The 22,955-nt window shown below is 42.7% G+C and overlaps 1 protein-coding gene across 1 annotated transcript in view; it reads left to right on the top strand.

Annotated features, from left to right (window-relative positions):
- Positions 1 to 22,955, top strand: part of LOC122091093 (GPCR-type G protein COLD1) — a 73,826-nt gene that overhangs the window by 25,765 nt on the left and 25,106 nt on the right. The window contains exon 8 of the mRNA XM_042660922.1: positions 4,551 to 4,639. Coding sequence (XP_042516856.1) covers positions 4,551 to 4,639 — 89 coding nt within the window. The remainder of the gene's footprint in view (positions 1 to 4,550; positions 4,640 to 22,955) is intronic.

The raw sequence follows: 22,955 nt of genomic DNA, 5'->3' as shown, positions 1-22,955 counted from the left end.
CATTAAAACTTTGGAACTCTTCCACCTTCGGGAACATCTCTTCCCAAGTTTCCTTATTTAGGGACAAACTCATCTTTATCCAACCCAGACTCCAGCTTGATCTCCTTAACCCCATTTTGGCTGAGGAAGAGAGGACTACTGCTCTGGATCTATCCTTGCTTCTTGACCAGGAAGGAAGCTTCCTCCGTCAGAAAGCTCGCATTAAATGGCTTGATTTGGGAGACTCTAATTCGGTCTATTTCCGTCGCTCCCTCAAAGCTAGGAACAATGCTAACACCATCCCTAAGCTTATCTCTTTTGCTGGTATTGAGCTTTACTCTCTTGACCTCATCAAGTTAGAAGTTGTTACTCACTTTCAAGGGCTCTTTACCCTTCCCCCTTCTCCCTCCTCCCTCCTCCCTTCTCCCTCCTCCCTCCTCCCTCCTCCCCTATCCCCCCAATCTCCTTAGCAAGTTTGTCCCTGATGAATTCAACCCTTTCCTCCAATCTATACCCAGAGAGGAGGAAATCCTCTTTGCCATCCTTTCCCACAAAGCTAATAAAGCCCCTGGGCCTGATGGCTTCAGCATGGGTTTTTTCTCCTCCTATTGGAATATTATCCGCAATGATCTCATTCTTACGGTCCATAGTTTCTTCTTCAACCCCAATCAAATTAGTGGGATCAACCACACTTTCCTTTGTCTCATCCCCAAAAAGGAATGTGCTGTTTTCATTAACGACCTTCGCTTGATTTCTCTCTATAATCTTCTTTACAAGTTCATTGCCAAAATCTTTGCCAACCGGGTTCAGAAAGTAATTGATTCCCTTGTCAGTCCTAACCAATCTGCATTTATTGCGGGAAGATCCATTTCAGACAGCATTATCCTCTGTCATGAGATTGTTTGTGGGTTTGACCGCAAGTCCCATACTTCGGCTACCCTCCTCAAGATAGATTTCCACAAAGCGTTCGACACGACTAGTTGGGACTTCATTACCAATGTTCTTCTCTAAATGTCCTTCCCAGCTTCTTTTGTCCATTGGGTCCACTCTTGTATCTCATCCTCCCGTTTATCTGTCTTAGTGAACATAGTCTGGCTGGGATTTCCCCTTGGGTTGAGATCTTCGCCAAGGTTTCCCCCTTTCTCCTCTTCTCTTCTCCTTATCCTTTGAAATCCTTTCCTGTTCCATTCAATCCGCCGTTGATCTTCATATTATTTCCCCCATCCCTAAATGTAAATCCCTTCTTCTTTCCCATCTAGCTTTTGCAGATGATATCATGATCTTGTCCAAGGTTGACCCCTATTCCATCACCATCATCATGTCCACTCTTCGTTCCTTTGAATCTCTCTCAGGCCTCAACGTTAATCTCTTTAAGTCTAACATCTTCCTCTTTGGTGTCTCCCCTGATATCCAAAACATCATTTTTGGTATATCAGGGTTTCAGCTGGGATACTTGCCTGTCAAATACCTGGGTCTCCCCCTCCTTCCCTCCAAGCTTTCCTCCCATCATTGCACCCCCTTGCTTGACCTACTTCAGAAAAAGCTCCAACTTTGGAAAGGAAAACTTCTCTTTCACTGGCTGTCTTACCTTAATCAGGTCTGTCCTCCAGTCCATGTACCTTTATTGGACTCTTTGGAAGGACCCTTGACACCCTTCAAGGATCTTGTCCCACTTGACCTCTTATAGGACCATTTGCTCTTCCGGACTGCCTGCTAACACTTTTGTTTCCTCTATCCTTTCTCTAAGCGGTTGGCCCCCTCCCTCTTATCCCCCCTCTCCTTGATCTCTGGTCCTCCCTCCCTCCTTCCTCTTCCCCCTGGTCATCGAGGCAGGGAAGACAAATGCATCTGGCTCCGCTCCTCAAATGGGATCTTCTCCTCTGCCTTTGCTTGGTCCTTCATTCGTCCCTCTTCCCAGGTTTTCCCATGGCATAAGTTGGTTTGGTTTAAAGGCCATATTCCCCACCAAAGCTTCACCTTATGGCGTTGCCTGTCCAATTGTCTCCCTACCTAATCATTCCTTATTCACCGACATATCCCCGGCTCCCCGCCAACCCTTTATGCTACCTCTGTCCCAATGGTAGGGAGGACATTCCCCACCTCTTCTTCTCCTGTCCCTTCTCCTCCACTATTTGGAAATTTGTCCTTGCCAAGTGCTTGCGGACTAGAAGATCCATCCTCCATTTCCATAGGGAGTGGAACTGGATTGATATGACCTTCTCTGGTACTACAATCTACGACACCGTTGGTGAATTGGCTTTTTGCGCTATCATTAACCACCTCTGGATGGAATGCGACATTCGTAGATGGACCTCCAAATCTCGATCTCCGGATAAGATTTGGAAAGCTATCTACTTTGATGTAACTTCCAAAGCCTTTAGCCTCCATGCTCGTCCTGCCCCCAATACCCTAAGGAATACCCACATTGTAGCCTCTTGGAACCTACAGGTTGATCTCATACCCACCACCTCTTGATGGCTCTTTAGTCCCCCGTTCTTATTTTGCTTCCCCTAGGTACATTGTTGGCTTAAGCCTCCCCCCCTCTTTTCCCTTGTATATTCTTCTTCTCTTAGTAATGAATTATTTATTCATAAAAAAAATATATAAATTCGCTTTAGAGGTGAGAATGAGGGAGCACATTGCGGATTGCTTGGCCGAGGATTGAGCCCTTGGACATTAATGGTCCAAAGAATCATTTAGAAAGGGGGGGTTTGGCTTCAAAGGCTTAAGGGAGCCGGGAAGAGATGGGACTTTCCTGCGCTTGTGATATTCCTTGATGGTGGATGGCTGGGGAGTAGGGAGGGTTGGAGGGGGGGGGTTTGGAGATGGAAGGTTTCTTGGTTTTGGGGCGGGTTTTCGTTTTCGACACACCGGCAGCAGCCAAGTGGGAAGCTGAACCAAAAGAAGGGGGCAAGGTAGCAGTCTTAATAGCTGATCTAGCAGGTGTAGAGTCGTCGGTAGTGGTGGTGGCAGTCAAGACACAATGAGAGGATGAAGTCATGAGCAGAACAAAGCGGTTAGGACCAGTAGACAAAGGGTTGGGTTTGGAAGGACCAATGGAAGGAGGACGAGAGTTGGGGTTGCCAAGGATGGCTGGAATAACCATCTTGCTTTGATTCTGGCGGTGAAAGTGCTTCTTCCTTCCTCGAAGTGGCAGGGGAACAGAAGCGGGAAGAACCTCATAGGCCAATTGGTTGATCTCTGGTGGGGTAGGAACCTTAGGGGCAAAGGCAGCGGTATTATGCCCAAACGACTTGCAAATATTGTAGTGAGGGGGTAGCCACTCATAATGAGCAGATTGGGTGAAGGAGAAGCCTTTGGTGATGGTGATGGTGATGGTTGTCGGCAGAATTTCTTCAGCAGAAATTTCGATGCATATACAAGCAAAAGCCAGTGGATCCATGGCGCGAGTCCGGTGGTCGGAGTAAAAGGGGTTGCCAAGAACAGTTCCAACAATACTTAGCCCTTGGGGGCACCAGATATGTAGGGGGAGATTTGGCAGCGCAACCGAGACCGGGATTGTCTTTAAGGCAATTTTGTTCAAAAATGTGAATTGATCTCAGCTCCTTAAGAAGATTGACATAGGTAGGCTACATGTAGGAGAGGGGAGGAGGGGTAGACGAGAGCTTCACTCCACTGACTGAATCGGCCGATTCTAGGGTTATTGGGACCAATTCCGACTTCCAGGTCAATGAGTCGAAATCGGCTGGGACCGATTCCATCATTGATTGCAGTTTTAAAACTTTATATTGATTGAAAAGCGCTGGGTTGGAGTGGGAGAAGAAGTTGATGGCTTTACCTAGACAATAAGGTAACTTGAAAATTTTAAAATACCACATAAAGATTGATTGATTATGTGATCTTCTACTTACTACTAAAAGATTTGAAACTAGGACCTCTATTTAGATAATGTACCAAACACTAGGCTAACCCCCCTTTAGCTATTTACTAAGCCCACAAGTTATTTAAAGTGTGATATACACATCAGTCCCTAAATATCCCATTTCCCAAACAGACTACAAAAAACAAGAATTTTGGGGTATTAATCATGTGTACGCAGCCTTAACCCCCCCTCCTGCGAAGAGACTGTTTCCTGACAAGTACTCATGACCACTTAGCCACGATGGAGCAACCTTACCATTGCTCCAAGGTCTGCCCTCTAAATGGAAACTAAACCAACTAGGAAAATTGGAAAACTACTACCTCCCTACGTATCTAGATCATACCAAAAAGAATCAGATAGAATAAGTAGAAGATTACATAGTCAATCTCTACCAAGCCCTTTGGGGCCAAAATTGTGTTGGGCCGGTTGCATCTCGGCTTGGGTCTCCAAAGTGGCTGATTCCAGTCCAAACATGCTAAAGCAACTGCGTCAGTATTTTATCTTGAAGTTCCAAATGTTTGAGCAGATAGTGGCATAATGATGTCAGATTTACTGCAATTTATTTGGATATTAATTTTTATTTTTTGCTTTACAGTAATACCTCAAGAGTCATTCATTTCTATCATGTCACTTAGTTTACTGTTTTCTAATTTTCTTTATTGATTCTGTTTTCTTTGATATTGTGAAGATATTAAAAGCATGGAAGCAGAGGTGCAAGCGTTAGAAGAGCTGTCGAAGCAGTTATTCCTGGACATCTATGAACTCCGTCAAGAAAAGGTCAAACTTCTTAGTGGTTCCTCTTTTATCATCTTAACTATTTCCTTTATTTAATTTTTGTTTCTCTGTTGTCAACTAACTCTGTAAAATTCATTTTTAGCAGACATTTCAATTTGATTCGAGAATGTAAAAGTTTGACAGTTTGGTAATTTTGGTTTTGCAATCCAGTGAAATATTTTAAGAAATTAAAAAAAGTTCAAAGATTAGATCAATAAAGTATGGTAAAACTGAGAATTTTTTCAGTGTCCATCATGCCCAAATGACATAATAAATTTGTTTTCTCATTCTAAAAAAAAATTTGAAAAATTGGCATGGGAATTCAGAGCAACAAGTCATACTAAACTTTTATTTTATTAAATTAAAAAAATAAGAAGCTAAAATGCATCATATCAGAAAAGAAAAGAAACACTAACTAGCAGTAATAGGATCACTGGCATGTCGAGTGTTGCCACAAGTATTTTCCATTTATGTTAAGAATCACAGTAAAAACCTCTCATGATTCACATTCTCCAGCATATTTGCTGGAAGGACACTGATGCTGCTTATGGCCAGCTCAGGAGCAAAAAGAAAGGCTTATAACAGTCCTGTGTAGAAACATCCTGGCCCACGAAATAAGTTCTGGCCATCAAAGGTCATGGGTCTTTTTGTTTTTGTTTTTGATTTTTTTTTTAATATATATAAATTTTATTTTAATTTAAAGAAAACATTTGAGCTCTTTTTGTAGTTCAATTTTAGTTCCAGTATGAGTCTTGTTTTAGAAAATTAGTTGTTTTCTATATTCTTGCCTTTTCTTTTTTAATTTGGTTTATTGCTTCTAGGATTGGAGTAATCCCATGTAGTGTAGGGGTCTTGATTATCTAAAGTTATACAACCTTTGTACTGCTGTTCATTCATGGCATTGAATTGCGTTGTACTGGTTTGCATGGTCATGTGGATTCACTGGCCATAAAGGATTCTCTTGTACTAGTTGGATTCCTTCTTTGAAATTTCTTGTCTTCCTCTTTCTACTTTTCTTCAACTTTTACATTGAGCTAAGCTGTTCTTCAATAACTAGTAATGTTGCTCAATTTTGAATCCTGTTTCAAACTCTGTTGCAGAGTTCTGTAGCATTGTTTTAGTATTCTTCTTACTGTTTATCAGAATTACATCTGGTTTGCATCTGCATTATTTTGTCTGGTAGACGACAGTGTATATTTTATTGCCAAATGAGGGAGATAGAGTACAAAAAATAACATGCAGAACCAATCACAGTTGCCCATGGCCACAAAAAACCCACGCTGGGGCCAACTAAGCCATTGGATAATGACATAACTTACACAGATTGCATAACTTCCCCTTCCCTAGCTAGTATATCAGCCTACAAATTGGTGATTCTTCCCAGAGAATAAAAAATTTCTACCAACACAGAGGTCTGGTTTTCCTTTGAAGGTGAAGGATCTTGATGTTAGGTAAGTTCACCCCAGGCAAAGAAACCCCAATAGTAAAGCAACTCACAACCAGTCACATATCTGTTCTGAGAGTAGGGAATCAAATAGAGCAACAGTAGAGCCTAAAAAAGGGTTGAACTGAAACTCACAAGTTAGAGGGGTATTAGGACTTTCACACCTGAACAAAAGTAGTCTCAAAACACTGTTGGAAGTCCACCAATGATGGCTGAAACAGCGCTGGGGCCTGGGAGATGAGCAGCAGCACAGCACTTGATCCCCTCCAAAGCAGGGTTTTAGTAGAGAAAGACGGAGAAGGCTGTGGCTGGCTTTTGGCTGGTCAGAAGGACCCAAAAAACTGGCCGTGTACTCCTGTAGTGTCTTCAAACCCTCCTAAGGGCTCTTGGAACTGGCTAGCAGAAGTGGAGATCACCGTGACAAGTGAAATTGATTTTGCTCTTGGTGGCTGGTCTTGCAATCTGATCTTCTTGCTTCTAGGCTTCAATGAGGCTTGATTCAACACTCAATTCTTTCTCTCACGGCAATCAAATAAGAAGAAATAATAATAAGAAAATGGATGGAGTTGTGATAGATGTGGGTGGGATATGACTATCTCAGCTTGGGCCTCTCACCTGCAGCTATCTCAACTGTTGATCCATCCTATCTCAGGAGGTTTTGGAGCTACATTGGCTGCAATTTATCCAGTCTTAACTAATTGTACAATTGGTACAAGAATCTCTCTTTTATAGAGTGGACAACCTTACAAATAGAAACAGTTCCCAAATAGGAAAGTAAAATAAAAAGGAAACTAACAGCTTTAGACTACTAACAAGTAACTTCTTGTCATCTTAGTTAATCTCCCCCAACACCAGTAGGCTGATGAACTTCCCCTCTCCGGCGGCTCCCACCATCGAAACCTCCACCGTTCCCTGCACCTCCCCTCCCCCTTCCCTCCTTTCTTCCATACCACCTCTCCTTCACCCCCTAAGCCCTGGACCTCTATGGTTCGCTCCACCCCTACCCTCCAAAGCCGGCCACCGCCTCTTCGTTCCCCCCTCCATCCAAAATGACTCAAGTTTGGCCTCTGCCCCCCTGTTTTGCTTGAGACGGAAATCCACAAATGGTGGAACTGCGCGATTGGTCATTTCATGGGTGCCCGTCCCCCCTTCCACATCATCCAGACCTCCCTCTCTATACAGTGGAGACTCCCTAGATCCTTATCCCCCTTCCTCCTCCATAATGGACCCTTCATTTTAATTTTTCTGAAGAACATTACAAGATCACTGCCCTAGAGGGAGGTCCATGGAAAGTTGGAAAAAACCCTATCTTCTTGCGCCCTTGGGACCAGTACACCTCCTTTCCAAAATTGATCTCCAGTCCATCTCTGTGTGGGCTGCTCTCCCCAACCTGCCCCTTCACTTCTGGTGTGCTAAGGGATTAAGCATTGGGGGCTAGTCATTGGAAAGCCCCTCTTCTCGGATCAACAAACAAAACTTATGGACAGACTTGCCTTTGCTTGAATATGCATTGAGGTTTCAGCCGAACAAATCCTGCCTTCCTCTATCACATTTGTGGATGGTGATGAATTCTCCTTCAATCAGCAGGTAGAATACGAATGGATCCCTCCACAATGTACCACTTGCAAAATCTTTGGCCACAACACGGCTCCCACTTCTATTGATTCCCCTAGGTATTCTCCTTAAGTCTCTGTAAACTCTATGAATGATGTGGATGCCACGACTAGATCCCCCTCCCTTGAGAATCGAGGTAGAAAGAAAGCTCGCCAGAAACGAAGCCTTATGGCTGACCCCAAACCATCTGAAGAGTTCTCCCTTACCGCTAGGCCTACCTTCCATCGATCCTTCGGACTGTCATGAAATTCCTGAGGGTCACAATCGATTCTCCATCCTTTTGGAGCAATCAAACTTTGATGAAGAATTTGTGGCTACTTCTCGATCCCAATCCCACAGTTGCCTCGAGCAGTCTACCTTTCCCCTTCCACAGAAGTTGCTGTTAGCCATCTCCATCTCTTTCCTGTCTGCCAAACTTCCGTTTCATGCTCTTCGAAAATATCTGATGCCCTCTATGTTCATGCTACCGACACTTTGCTTTCTTCTAGTATTCTCCCCCTTCCTGTGGGCTCCTCCACTCCTTCAAGAAACCGCCCTCTTTTACCTGATCCTTCTCTCTCTTCCTTTGGCCTATCCCATCCCAACCTGTCCCTCTTTGTTTCAAACACTACACTAAACCGTCTAAACCTTTTGCCTACCCCTAACTGGCCTTCCCTACTCCTACATCCAAACACCTCTAATCTTAACACTACTAACCCTCTTTTGATTGACCTGACCCATCTTATTCAAACCACCACTATCCCCACTCCGACCCTTTTAAACTCGACCACCCTTAATCAATCTCATTCGGGTCTTCTCTCTAACCTGACAACCCCATCTTCCTTTTTGGCTCTTCTCTCATTAACTTTCTCTACCTTCGATGCGAACCTGACCCCCCTCTCGACCCTTTGCCTTGCTAGACATCCTCGAATCCTTTGATCCTTCTTGCTGCTGGCCTCTCTTCCTCTAGTCATGTGCCGCCCCCTGCCGCCTCCCTTCCACCTCCCTTGCCGCTTCTCCGCCCTGTTTTGAAACCTTGGAAGGTTCCCCTTCAACTCTCTGGTCTGCTCAGGCCCATCCTGAGCCCCCTTTGACCTCCTCAGGCTTCCTGCCTATGCCTGGTTACTTCCTTGGCGCCCCCTACAGCTAAGGTCAGCTCAAGCCCATCCTGAGCCTGCTCTGATCACTTCAGGCACTCGGCCAGATCCCAACACCTTGGAAGGTGCTTCTCCGACTCTCCCTGTTGTAACCTCTTTGATAAGCTCTCCAAAGACGACGTCCACTGTTGGTTCTTCTGTTGCTGGCATCATCCCAAAGAAGTAGCTTAGGTCCACTCGATCCTCCTCTCTGCTCAAGGAGCGAAGCACTGCCCCCAAGGCCAAAGCCAATAGTGCCAATAGTGCTGCCTAGCCCTCTCCTCTTAAGGAATAAGATAGAAACCAAATCAGTCTTAGGATCCTCCATCTCCTCGCCTTGCTCTTTAGAGTAATTGCTGGCCCATCCCCCTCCTTCCAAATGAATCGCTGGTCCCTTCGGAATGTTTGAGGCATGAACTCCTTAGTCAAGCGCGCCACCATCCGTTCCCTCATCAAATCCTCTGAAGCCACCTTGTGCTGGGGCTGCTGCCTTGAGACTTGAGTCCTCGAGCATAATGCCTCTGGCATTGTTTCCTCCATTGCTCCCTCTTGGTCTTTCCTCTCCAACTACACCCATTACCCAAATGGACGCATTTGGATTCTTTGGAACCCTCTCTTGATTCATGTCTCTACCATCTCCTCCCCTATCCAGGCTATCCACCTCTCTTCTTGTCCCCACGGTTTCTTCTCTGTTATCTATGCTCTTAACCATGCCCATGAAAGGCTACGTCTCTGGTTTGAGCTCTGCTCATTGCCCCCTCCATTGGTTCCATCCCTTGGGAGTATGGGAAGAGATTTCAACATTGTCAAATCTAGCCAAGAGAAGCATGGAGGGGATCCCATTTACCTTCCCTCAGTTGTGTCCTTCAATGGCTTTATTGATGATATAGCCATGAACGACTTGAGATGGTCAGGTGTAAAATCACTTCGTAGAACTGTAGAAGTGGCACTGCCGAGTGGCATGCAAATTGGATAGGGTCCTTGTAAGTGAAGCCTGGTGATGCAATGCTATAATTAAGGAAGCTCAAAACAGTACCAGGGTAGGATCTTTTCTCAGAGAATAGAGAATTCTAGATTTGGAGATAGGATCTTGCTAAAAATTGTTGAAAGATGACAATGATAGAATAATAAACAATAAAATAACACCCGGGCTTCACACCGTAAGGTGGATCGATTGGATCAAACACCAACCGACCTTGATCAAACACAAGAAGAGAGTTGCATAAGCAAACTTTGTTTTCAAATTCTGAGTTGTCCCTGAATGCTTACAATTAATCCCTATTTATCGGACCAACTCAACAAAACATTACGTGCCCAACTTTCAACTAACAAGAGTAGAAAGTCTTCACTTATTAAAGTTGAGGTAGGAAAGTCTTCACCTTCCAACTACTAAAGTTGGAAAAGTCTTCACCTACCAACTACTAAAGGTGGAAAAATCCTCACCTCTTAAAAGTTGGAATGGGAAAGTTTTCACCCACCAACTACTGAAGGCAGAAAAGTCCTCACCTATCATCACTTACAAAAGTGAAATGATTTCCCCTTTTTAGAAAAGTAAAAAGTAAAAGTAACTTCTAACCACTTAAATTAAACCGACATTGGACCAACATGGACCGTGGTTCAATTGAACTAAACTAAGACTTACTAGCATGAAATAAAAACTAAGTATGTGAATTAAAAATCATCAACAAGGTAAGGCCACATGCTAGTTATTGTTGTTGACCTTCCTACGGATGTAGGTCTTTAGATCTGCATCAGCTCCCCCCAGCTTGAAAACAATCGTCTCCTACGAATGGGTGAAAGACATGTAGTGCTCATATAAGTCAGGATCGAGTTGCTTGAAGTCATCAGCATGAATCCAAGTGCAATTAGTCCGTGGTTGTCCCTTCCATTTGACAAGAAAATGTGATAACTGGTGCCACGACGAGTGGTTTTGTAAGTATCATCCAAAACCTCTTCAATAACATCTTCAAGAGGTGGTGTAAGTTGGGGCAGCCTTAGCATTTGTTCCATGTCACCATCATCTGAATGATGTCCCACATAAAGATGTAGGTCAGTCACATTGAAGGCATTGCTTATGGTCATTTCCTCAGGCAATTTGAGAACATAAGCATTTGGTCCTACACGTTTCAACACCTTGTAGGGACCCATCTTCTTTGGATGGAGATTTGTGTTAACACGAGGTTGGAACCTTTCAGGATATATGCGAACCATAACCATGTCTCCTGGTTTAAACTCCACATAATGTCGATGATGATCAACTGTAGTCTTGTAGACATCATTACTTAAGGCGATACATCGTTGCATGTTTGCATGAACTTCTGTGATGTGGTGCAAGAATTCATCAGCTTCAAGGCTGATTCGAGTTTGGGGTGGAAGTGGAACCAGATCAATTGGGCGTTGCGGCTGAATCCAAGTGATATCTCGAATGGTGTGTGCCCTGTTGTCCTGTTCACTGAGCTATTGTAGGCAAACTCAGCTACGTTGAGGATTGCTGGCCATGTCTTCTTATAATCTCGGACTAAGCACCTCAACAAGTTCTCCAAACTTCTATTAACGACCTCTATCTGATCGTCAGTATGTGGATGGAATGTGGTTAAAAACTGTAGCTTTGTGTTAGTTTTCAACCACAATGTCTTCCAGAAATAGCTCATAAACTTGATGTCACGATCAGTGACAATAGTACTTGGCAGCCCATGCAGTCGAACAACCACTTTGAAGCAGAGCTTTGCAATATGATAGGCATCAAAGGTCTTTCGTCATGGCAAAAAGTGAGCCATCTTAGAGAAGCAATCTACTACAACCATGATGGAATCGTATCGTTCTCTTGTAGGTGGTAGCTAAGTACAAAATCCATGCTAATGTTGAGCCAAGGTGTATGAGAAACTGGTAGTGGGGAGTAGAGGCCTGTATTCTGCTTGGTTCCCTTAGCAAGTTGACAAACTCGACACCTTTTGATGACACGATCTATGTATTTTGCAATGTGTGGCCAATAGTACCTGTCAGTGACGTGTATGATGGTCTTGTCCTTGCCGAAGTGGCCTCCCAAACCTCCTTCATATTACTCCCTTATGATGTGATGTCGTAGGGAGGATTCTGGAATGCATAATCGCATTCCAGAGAACAAATAATCATTGTGGACAGAATATTTAGGGTGTTGCACACCTTGTTTAACTCTGCATATAGGACTCTGAAATCCTTATTGGATGCATACTCATCTCGTAACTAATCAATACTAATGACATGTGCTGAAAAAGTATTGATAGTGAGAACTTTTTGGCTTAAAGCATCAGCCACCGTATTCTCCTTACCAGCTTTGTATTTCATCGCAAATACAAACTCTTGTAAGCAACCCACTTTGCATGCTTCTGACTGATTGACTTCTGAGAATGGAGATATTTGAGTGCTTTATGATCGGTGTAGAGAATGAATTACTTATCAATAAGATAGCGTCTCCAGTGGCGTAACACTTGGATGACAACAAAGAGCTCAAAATCATAAGTCGAGTAGCGTCGCTTGGTATCGTTGAGTTTGTCGCTATAGAAAGCGATAGGGTGCCCTTCTTGCATTAGCACACCTCCCAACCCAATATGCGAAGCATCGGTTGCCACTTCAAATACACGGTCAAAACTGGCAGGCATAATACCGAGGCCTCCGTCATCTTCTTCTTGATAAGATGGAGGGCTTTGGTGCCGCTGTTGTCCACTCAAACTTGCCTTTGCTTTGCTTCATACATTCAGTAATAGGTGCCATGACTGCACTAAAATTTCGAATGAATCTCCTGTAAAGTGAGGCTAGACCGTGGAAGCTACGGACTTCAGTGATTGTCTTTGGGGTAGGCCAGTTGGTGATGCTCTTGATCTTCTCAGGATTAGCTTCAACCCCTTTGGATGAGACAATAAAACCAAGGAATACAACATTGGGCAGTATAAAAGAACACTTCTTGATATTAATATAGCTTCTCCATATGGACCACCCTTAAGACTTGCTTCAAATGGTCAATGTGATCATCTGGATGCTTGTTGTAGACTAAGATATTGTCAAAGTAAACAACCAAAAATGAACCAATAAATGGACGAAGTATCTGTGTCATAACTGGCATGAATGTACAAGGTGCATTCGTCAGACCAAAGGGCATGACCTTCCACTCGAACAGTCCATCCTTGGTTTTGAAGGCGGTCTTCCATTCATCTCCTGGCTGAATACGAATTTGATGGTAGCCGCTTCGAAGGTCCAATTTTGAAAAGACCTTTGCATCGGAGAGCAAGTCTGGCATATCATCAAGCCATGGTATGGGAAACCTATACTTGACCGTTATTTTGTTAATTACTCTGCTATCGACACACATACGCCATGAGCCGTCCTTTGTAGTAAGCAATGCTGGTACAACACAAGGACTAAAGCTCTCAATGATAAACCCCTTCTGAAGTAGTTCAACTTGCCAGTTGAGCTCAGTATGTTCTGTAGGACCGAGACGGTAAGCTGGAAGGTTGGGAAGCACAGAACCAGGTACCAAGTCGATAGCATGCTGAATATCGCTCATAGGAGAGAGCTTATTAGGTAGCTCATCAGGTACTGAATCAGAAAAGTCTGATAGAAGCTCTCTAATAGGCCGTGTGAGCTGAACTGTTGGCGGTGGAGTGACCTCTCTACTAACCAGGGCTAATATCATGCCTGTATCATGGCTGGTTCGCTCAAACTGCTTTTGTGGAACAACTAAGATCTTCTGTGGAAGGACAAGCATCTTGTTGGTATCGGTGGTGGCCTTCTGATTAGTCCTCAATGTTTGTCTCTTGCGCATCTCCTCTAGTATGTTGATAGTCTCAAGTACAATGTGCTGCCCTTTAAAGGTAAATATGCACTGATTCTTCCTTCCGCCGGTGAGAACATCATTATCATACATCCACGTCCTCCCTAGAAGAATATCAGTGAGCTTCATAGGAATAACATCACACCATATCTTTTCTTGATATCAAGAAAGTTGTAATGGAACAGAACAATGCTGATTGACCTCCAAAGTATTGCCATTCAGCAGAGATACTTTGTAAGGTTGCGGATGCTTCTCTGTCTTCAAATGTGCCTTCTTTACAAACAACTTAGAAACAACATCGATGCAGTTGCCACTGTCAACTACCACCTGTACAGTGCGATCAGCTGAACGCATGCTGCTGTAAAAAATGCAAGTACGTCGTCAATCCTCGCCTTTGGTTTCAATCACCAATATGCAAGAAACGACATGAATGCCATAGGAGCCATCTTCATATACTTCAGCCCCATCATAATAATCAGCATCTTCGTCTTCCTCTTCTAATGGAATTGGAAAGATACGGGAATTATCTTCATCAGGAGTATCATTGGTGTCAACAATCACTGCTACCTTTTGACGTGTAGGACAGTTTTTGGCATAATGTTCCCTCTCCTGACAATGAAAGCATTGCACTGTGGCAGTGCTAGGCATAAGTGCTTTTCCCTTGTGATCAGCACATAAAGAAGGTGTGGTACGTGGAGGATAAGAAGTAGGATTCTTTGCTGGAAAATTTTGTGATCTCCCAGCTTGATATCCAAACCTTCTACCCGTAGGAGCTAGTAACTCCTTTGCATGTACTGCCTTCTCGAATCATTCCCTGACATTGGATACATCTACTACGCCAATAACACTATTCATATCAGATCTCAAACCCAAACGAAAGCGGGAAAGTACCTGTAATTCATTCTCCCTGATGCCAATGCGTGAATAGAGTGAATCAAACTACTCCATATATTCTGCAACAGACATACTCCCTTGAAGAGTATTCAGCTTGTTCTGCAGGCTGCAATTGCAGCTGCGATCTAAAGTGTCGTGGTAAGTATTTGGCACTAAGATCTTCTTTCATCTCTTCCCAAGTAATGGGAGCTCTGCTACGATCTTCTAGATCCCTTTCTTCAGTTCTTCACCATTCGTGGGCTAAACCAACTAGCTTAATACGCGCTAGTCTCATCTTGCATGACTCAGATAACTCTAACCAATTAAAGTAGTCATCTAAAGCAGCCAACCAATCATAAAATACTTGTGGATCATGCTTTCCGTTGAAATCCTTTAATTCAAGCTGGACCTTTTGTGAATCAGCAGTACGTTGATAGGGTGCTTTAAGATCACCATTGAAATAAGATCTCATATGCTCCTCAAAGGTAGGTGGTGCTGTAGGTGTTCTTTGTTGTTCCCTTTCAGCACTTCTCTTATGTTGATGATGCACAGCAGATTGTAGTTGATACCTGTCCTCCCTTTCAAATGGTACATTGCTACCTTGTATTGGAGTAATACTTTGGTTCTCAAGTCACAGTAACCTCTCACTAATAGCATTTTGATCAGCAAAGAGTTGTTGAAACATTTCAATGACTTTTGCCATTGGATCAGGTGGAGGCAGTGTCCACTGTGACTCATTCTCTGCCATGCTTTGATACCAATTGATGTAATACTGTAATTAAGGAAGCTCAAAACAGTACCAAGGTAGGATCTTTTCTCAGAGAATAGAGAATTCTAGATTTGGAGAATAGGATCTTGCTAAAAATTGTTGAAAGATGAAAATGATAGAACAATAAACAATAAAACAACACCCGGGCTTCACACCGCAAGGTGGATTGACTAGATCAAACACCAACCTACCAATCAAACACAAGGGATTTCTTGATCAATCATAAGAAGAGAGTTGCATAAGCAAACTTTGTTTTCAAATTCTAAGTTGTCCCTGAATGTTTACAATTGATCCATATTTATATGACCAACTTAACAAAACATTACATACCCAACTTCCAACTAATAAGAGTAGAAAGTCTTCACTTATTAAAATTGGGGTAGGAAAGTTTTCACCTTCCAACTACTAAAGTTGGAAAAGTCTTCATCTATCAACTACCAAAGGTGAAAAAATCCAAGTCTCTTAAAGTTGGAATAGGAAAGTCTTTACCCACCAACTACCATAGGTGGAAAATTCTTCACCCATCATCACTTACCAAAGTGAATTGATTCCCTTCTTTTAGAAAAGTAAAATGTAAAAGTAACTTCTAACGACTTAAATTAAACCGACATTGGATCAACATGGACCATGGTTCAATTGGACTAAACTAAGATTTACTAGCATGAAATAAAAACTAAGTATGAGAATTAAAAATCATCAACAAGGTAAGGCCACATGCTAGTTACTCTTGTTGGCCTTCTTCCTACGGATGTAGGTCTTCAGATCTGCATCACCTGGCTTGATTCTTTCCCTTTTTCCCATGCTTACTTTGACCTCCTGGACATCTCTGATCATTTTTCCATCTATCTCCTGGTTCACCCCCCATCTCTTCGGTCTCAAGCCTTTCAAGTTCTTTGATATGTGGCTTCTCCACCAGGACTTCCTCCCTACCTCCATGATGCATGGGCTATCCCAGTTCAAGCCATTTCCTCCCCCCTCATTGCCTTCTCCAGAAAGCTCAGAAATGTCAAATCTGCTCTTAAGATATGGAACTCCAACTTCTTTGGTAACATATCCTCTAGAGTCGCCTCTTGTCGGGATAAACTCCATCTTATCAAATCAAGTCTCTTGCTTGATCTCCATGATATTTCTCTGGCTGAGGAAGAGAAATTTATCTCTTCAGAGCTCTCCTCTCCTTGCCCAGGAAGAATTTTTTCTTGGGCAAAAATCTAGAATCAAATAGCTTGATCTTGGTGATTCAAACTCCTTCCATTGATCCCTCAAGGCTAGAACAAATGTTAATTCCATTCCTAAGCTTATAGATAGGAATGGTTCTACACTCCTCAATCTTGAAGACATCAAATCTGAGGCTGCTTCCTACTTCTTTGATCTCCATCCCCCCGCTCCTACCCTAGCCCCCTATCCCCTTGATATTCTCAACAAATTTATTCCCGCTCACCTCCTCCCCTCTCTTCAAGCCATTCCATTCAAGGATGAGATCTTAGCTGTCGTCCTTTCACGCAAATCAAACAAAGCTCCTGGTCCAAACGCTTTAACATGGGTTTTTTTTCTTCTCTTATTGGAAATCATCAGATCTGACCTCCTCATTGCCATCAGATGTTTCTTTCTTAAACCCAGTCAGATCAAAGGAGTTAATCACACCTTCCTCTCCCTTATCCCAAAGAAAGAAATGTTGATTCCATGCTTGATTTCAGACCTATTTCGCTGAGCAATCTTCTGTACAAATTCATTTCCAAAATTCTGGCAATAGAAACCAGTTGGTCATCGACTCCCTTGTCAGTCCAATCCAATCGACTTTTATCGCTGGTAGAAGCATTGCCAATAATATCATTCCATGCCATTAGACTGTCAGAGGATTTGATCGAAAATCTCACTCTTCTGCTGCTCTTCTCAAAATTGACATCCATAAAGCTTTTGATTTCATCTATTGGGATTTCATCTCCAGAGTCTTGCTTCAGATGTCCTTTCCCTTTATCCATTAGATCCATTCTTGCATCTCTACCCCTTCCTTCTCTGTCCTAGTGAATTGTAGACCTCATGGGTACTTGCCCTCCTCTGTGGTTATCAGGTAAGGATGCCCCCTCTCCCCCTTCCTCTCCTCCCTTTCCCTCGAAGTCCTCTCTCGCTCCATCCAATCCTCTACTGACCTCCACCTCATCTCTCCAATCCCTAAATTCAAATCTCTCATGCTCACTCATATTGCTTTTGCAGATGATCTCATGATCTTCTCGAAGGCCGACCCCACTTCCATCTCCTTTATCATGTCCTTCCTCCACCTCTTTGAGCTCCTTTCTGGCCTCCACATTAACCTCCTTAAATCCAGTCTCTTTTTTTCCGGAGTCTTGACTCCTACCATGCCTGCCTCCTGGAAATCATTGGCTTCTCCCTTGGTTCCCTCCTTGTTAAATATCTGGGCCTCTCTCTTATCTCCTCTAGGCTCTCTGCCCATTAGTGCACCCCTTCACTTGATACTTTGAGGAAAGGCTCCAGCTCTAGAAATGAAAGCTCCTTTCTTATGCTAGGCGCCTGAATCTAGTTAAGTTTGTTCTTCAATCCATGTATGTTTATTGGTCGGGTATCTTTGTCCTTCTTGCAACCATCTCTAAATCCATTGAGAGCCACCTCTGTTCCTTCCTCTGGAAAGACATGGGTTCCTCTAAATTCCTCCATCCTTTTGAGTTGGAAAAAAGTTTTGTCTCCTTAAATCTGAAGGTCTTAATCTGAGGAGAATAAAGGATGCCAATTTTGTGGGCATCCTCAATCTGATTTGGAAGATCGCTTCCAAACACAACAGTAACTGGGTCTCTTTGGTCTCTCCTCCCTCAAGAATGATTCCCTGTGGATTGCCTCCATCCCCTCTTACTCCTCGTGGATCTGGCGCAAAATCCTCTCTTCCAAATCTATTGCTTTGGGTGCTATCTCTTGCACCATGGGAGATGGTTCCTCAACCTCTCTTTGGTTGAACCCTTGGCACCCTTCAGGCATCCTCCTCTCATTGATCACCCGCAGAATTATCTACTCCTTTGGCCTTAGTAGACATACCAAAGTTGCCTCCATCTCTCAGGGAGATTGGTCCCTCTCCCTCTTCTTCCCCTCTTGCTGATCTTTGGTCCTCCCTCCCTCCCATTCCCCTTGGCCATCGGGGAAGACAGGACAAGATCATTTGGACCCCTTCCCCTGGATCTATTCACCTTTGCCTCTGATTGGGATTACATTTGTTTAAAGGGTCCTCTCATCCCTTGGCGCAATATCATTTGGTTTAAAGGCCATATTCCTCGCCCAGCTTCACTTCTTGGCAAGCTCTCTCCGACTGTCTTCCTACATAGTCTTTCCTCATCTACCGGCATATTTGGATCCCCCATTCTTGCTATCTTTGTTGGAATGTCATTGAAGATGTTGACCATCTTTTTTTTTCTCACATCCTTTCTCCTCCACTGTATAGAAGATTGTTGGCCTTCTCGTAGAAGAATCCTTCCTTTGAGTAGAGAATGGATCTGGGTTGACATGACCTTTGGTGGTCCTACCATTTGTGATGCTACTAGGAAAGCTCGTTTTTTGTGCTACTATCAACTGTTTCTGGATGGAGCACATTCTTCGTAGATGGACTTTCAATTCTCGTTCTTTCGCAAGATTTGGAAAGCCATCTACTTCGATGTTAGCTCCAAGCTTCGTTGTCTCCGCCATCTCATGGTCCCCGACACCCCAAGGAACATGCTCACTGTTGTTTCCTGGGGTCTCCCAACTTCTATTATCTCCCCCCTTGATGTATCATTTCAATGTTGATGGGCCTATTCCTCACCCTTAGTTGTTGTGTTTGTGTTTGTTCTTGTTGGGCCTGCCTCAAGCCCTTTTCTTTTCTTCTTCCCTCTTTTCCCCTTTGTATGTTCTTCTCTTCCTTGCTAATGAATTTATTTATTTATTAAAAAGAAAATTAACTTGTCGATTAAGAAAACATAAGAGGCAAATAAAAGGGTCCTTCTAGAAGCTAACTTGACTTGTCCAACTGAGGTTTGACCAGTTAAACACTAAAAGACAAATTACGGCTTGGACTCTTCTAGAAGACCGATTGAGGAAATAAAATACGCATAATCCAAGAGCATCCTATGCTGGTTCAATGGCTGCTGCTGTGGTCAGCATATGGACAAAATAGTGAGGGCCAGCTGGGCTCGATCAGCCTAAGGGCTGGCTGGTTCCACCGGCCTTCTTCCTCCTTTGGTAGTGTAGGCTAGCATGTGTGTCTACATCAGATCTTCATGGCCCACCCTCACATGACTGGATCTATACAATCACGACTATAGAATCCATAGTGTTCGTCCATCCATTGGAAGGAGACTTCCAAGCCTTTGATGATTGCATTAAACTCAAGGATAAGAATTAAGACCTCAACGCAGGTTTCTACCCTGCTCAAAACCGAGATATGGGTTGAAACAGTTGCAACCAGGTATTTTTGGGGAAAAATTCGACATGTCATGGACTGGTCGAAACTAGGCTGGTCAAAATTGATTGAAACTTGGTATTTTTCAATTGAAACTGATCGAAACACCGGAATGTGCAAAATATCGTCAAAACAGGTCAAAACTTGTTGAAACCAGTACCAAATTGAACTCGACCCTTGGTTTCGTAGTGGCCCATCTTGAAACTGGGAAATTTCAGTTGAAACTCGAGATTTAGAACTATGTCCTCTACTAACACTAGAGAAGAAGAGGACAGCCCATCCATGGTTTTTAAGAGGTCCATGAATAGCTGCCAGACCAGTGTTGGCCAAAAGAGTGGCTAGCCTGCCATCCACATTCAATTCAATGGCACTGGGAGGAGGGAAGACCACAGGTGTTTAATTTTCACAGGACCAGTCTAGAGGATTCCATGAGCTCCGAATGTCCCATAATGTATACAAAAGAAATTCCATACAGTAATATAGACTAGTCCCAGACCAGAAATATCCAGCTAGAGACTAGTACGAACAGGATCACATAACAAAGAATATAGGATATGGAACTAACAGAACAGAATATGGAACTTGGTGAGAAGAATTGATTGAACAGGGAAGGTATCCACCATACCTGTGAAGAATCACTCTTCCCCAACTACTCATGGATCCACAACAACAAAAATCAGAAAAAAACTGGGCTGATATTCCAGGGTTTCTATGGTCTTTGAGGGTTCTAAGTGGTTTTCAAAGGTATTCTTTGGCTCCCAAGGCTTGGAATGCTTATATGATATGTTTTTTTAAGGAATTTTATGGAATTTTCTGGTTTCAAGATTTTGTTGGGGATTTTCCAGCAGAAGTCAGACAATGTTTTCAGGGCTTGCTGAGGTCTCTGAGGGGTTTCTCAGGATTTTGAGTTCTGAATGAATGAGGAGAGGGGTTGGCCTTTTATAGATTTTTTTTGGTAATTTTTGGGATGCTTGGTGATTTTTCTTTTTTGGAATTTCTAGCATGGTATGGGTAGGCTAAGGCAGTCATACGCCTTACTACGCCTTACGACCAAGGTGGGCGCCTTTTATATTTTTGTTAATTTTTGTTTTCTTAATGTATTGCCACAGATTCCATTTCTTTTGTTGTGATTGGAAAGTCTATAGAAATTCTGTACATTTGAGAACTATGGGATCAAGTCTATATAAAGTCAAAAACCACACTTTGATTGAACAAATCACAAATCACAAAATCCTTTTGGTGGTTTTCTTCTTTCTTTGGGAGAACTGAGGCACCGGCGTTTCGACGACTCTCCTCTGGCGATTCTTCCTCTAACAAGTCTTCCTCAAGCCATTTTTGCTCCGACAAGGTACTTTTTTCCTATTTTTCTTCTCCTCTCCTTTTTTTTTCCCAGTTCTTTGTTACAGAACGAAGATCTCTTTCTCATCCGTTTTTTCTTCTTTCTTTCTATTGCTTTTCCCTTAATCCATTCTTCATCTTCCTATACCAGCAAGACATCCCTTCTCGTCTTTCATTCTTCTTCTTTCCTGGTTTTCTTTTCCCATTCCAGCGATACTGACCTTAGTTCTAGCCCTAATCAGACTGACAGGAGTACACACATAGTGGATGACCTTAGACACTCATTTTGACATCATAGAGGTAAGTATAATAATTACTTACATATTTTAAAAACCTTTTTTTCATTATATTTATAATTTTGTTTCATAGTTATATTATATGCTATGATAAAGATGAACTTACTTAGTTTATTCACTTTATTGATTTGTTTTTCTGATAAATATCTTGCATTGGTATGAATCTTTCACATTTAGTTAGCATATAAGTAGAATTATATAATTTTTAGTATGCTATTTGTGCCAAATAAAATGGTTACATAAAAAAAATAACACCAGAATGCTTTATTTGATAAGATGACGCCTTATTCCCGCCCTATCGCTAAAGTGCTTCGGAAGACCCTCAAATGCCTCGGTCGTCTTTCTGCCTTAATGAATTGGTTGAAAAATATTTTCAAATGCAAGGCCCCTATGGCAAAAAAATGTATGAAATAATGTCCTATCAAGCCATTTTTGCACCATCTTCAATTATAGGATATTTTATGACAAAATACACTGAATGCATTAAATTTGTACTTTCTTTAAGGTAGTTTATTTATTTTCCTTAATTAACCTCTCCTAGGGGTGTTTTGGTAAATTTAAAAATTATAAAAGATGTCTCCTCCAATCTGATGGCCATCTCATCATTGCCCTAAACATCCTCAGGGTGACAAAATGGGGGTGTCTACACAATACTGGTTGATATGATTTTTGGTACATGTTCAGATATTGGCAGTAACAGTTGTTAGGGGGGGGGGATCCAACATGTATTCCATAGCCATACCATGTTGTATGGTGTCCTATGTTGGAAATTTGGTAATGGGTCAAAGCATCGATCTCTGATGGAGGATGTTTGATGCTGATAAGTCACTTCAGGGTTTATTTGATTAGAAATAAGCCTTGGGCTGAGTTATGTAGGTGTTGGGCCTTTGATCCCATGAGTTTTCTTTGTGATAGGCCACTTTCATAGTTGTCACGGCGTCAAATCGATCCAAGGCGGTGGAGGGGTGGCTAATCGATTTGGCAATGAATCGCCCGTTTTGGCGTTGCCATGGCGGTCAAATCGCCCATATGTCATTTTTTATTTTCCCTATTTTCTAAAGTTATTTAGTATGCTATTTTTTTATTTTTTCTATTTTCTAAAGTTATTTAGCATGCTACAAGCCTACAATATATACCCTATAACATATAATACCAAAATTAAGCAACATCAAATCATAAAAAATCAATATAGCATTATAGCCCTGTCAAAATCACCCTGCATTTTGCAAAAAATCGACCGCCTAGTGAATCAGGCGTACTTGGCGTCCATGGCGGTGCCATAGCGATGCCTATCAGCCAATGGCAATCGCCATTTGTGAGTCACGTAAATCGTAGCACTGTCATGAACTTCATTTTCAGCCAGGGCGCCAAATCGCCGCCTTGGCGATGCCTAGGCGACGCCATGACAACTATGGCCACTTTAATGGGCTTTGTTCATAGTTAGGCTAAACTGGAATGATACGATAACAAAAACAAAGAGCTAGCTGCGCCAGAAGCGAGAGCTGTTGAAAGAGGGTTTCTTGAAGATATCCCATTTGATATCTTCGTACATGAGAATTGACAAAATTGACCACATTTTGTTCACAGAATGTCAGGTCTTCGTTTTCATCTCCGATTACTCAATAATT

This window comes from Macadamia integrifolia, chromosome 10, assembly GCF_013358625.1.
Source record: "Macadamia integrifolia cultivar HAES 741 chromosome 10, SCU_Mint_v3, whole genome shotgun sequence".
Lineage (NCBI taxonomy): Eukaryota > Viridiplantae > Streptophyta > Magnoliopsida > Proteales > Proteaceae > Macadamia > Macadamia integrifolia.
This window is presented reverse-complemented; position numbering and strand designations above follow the sequence as displayed.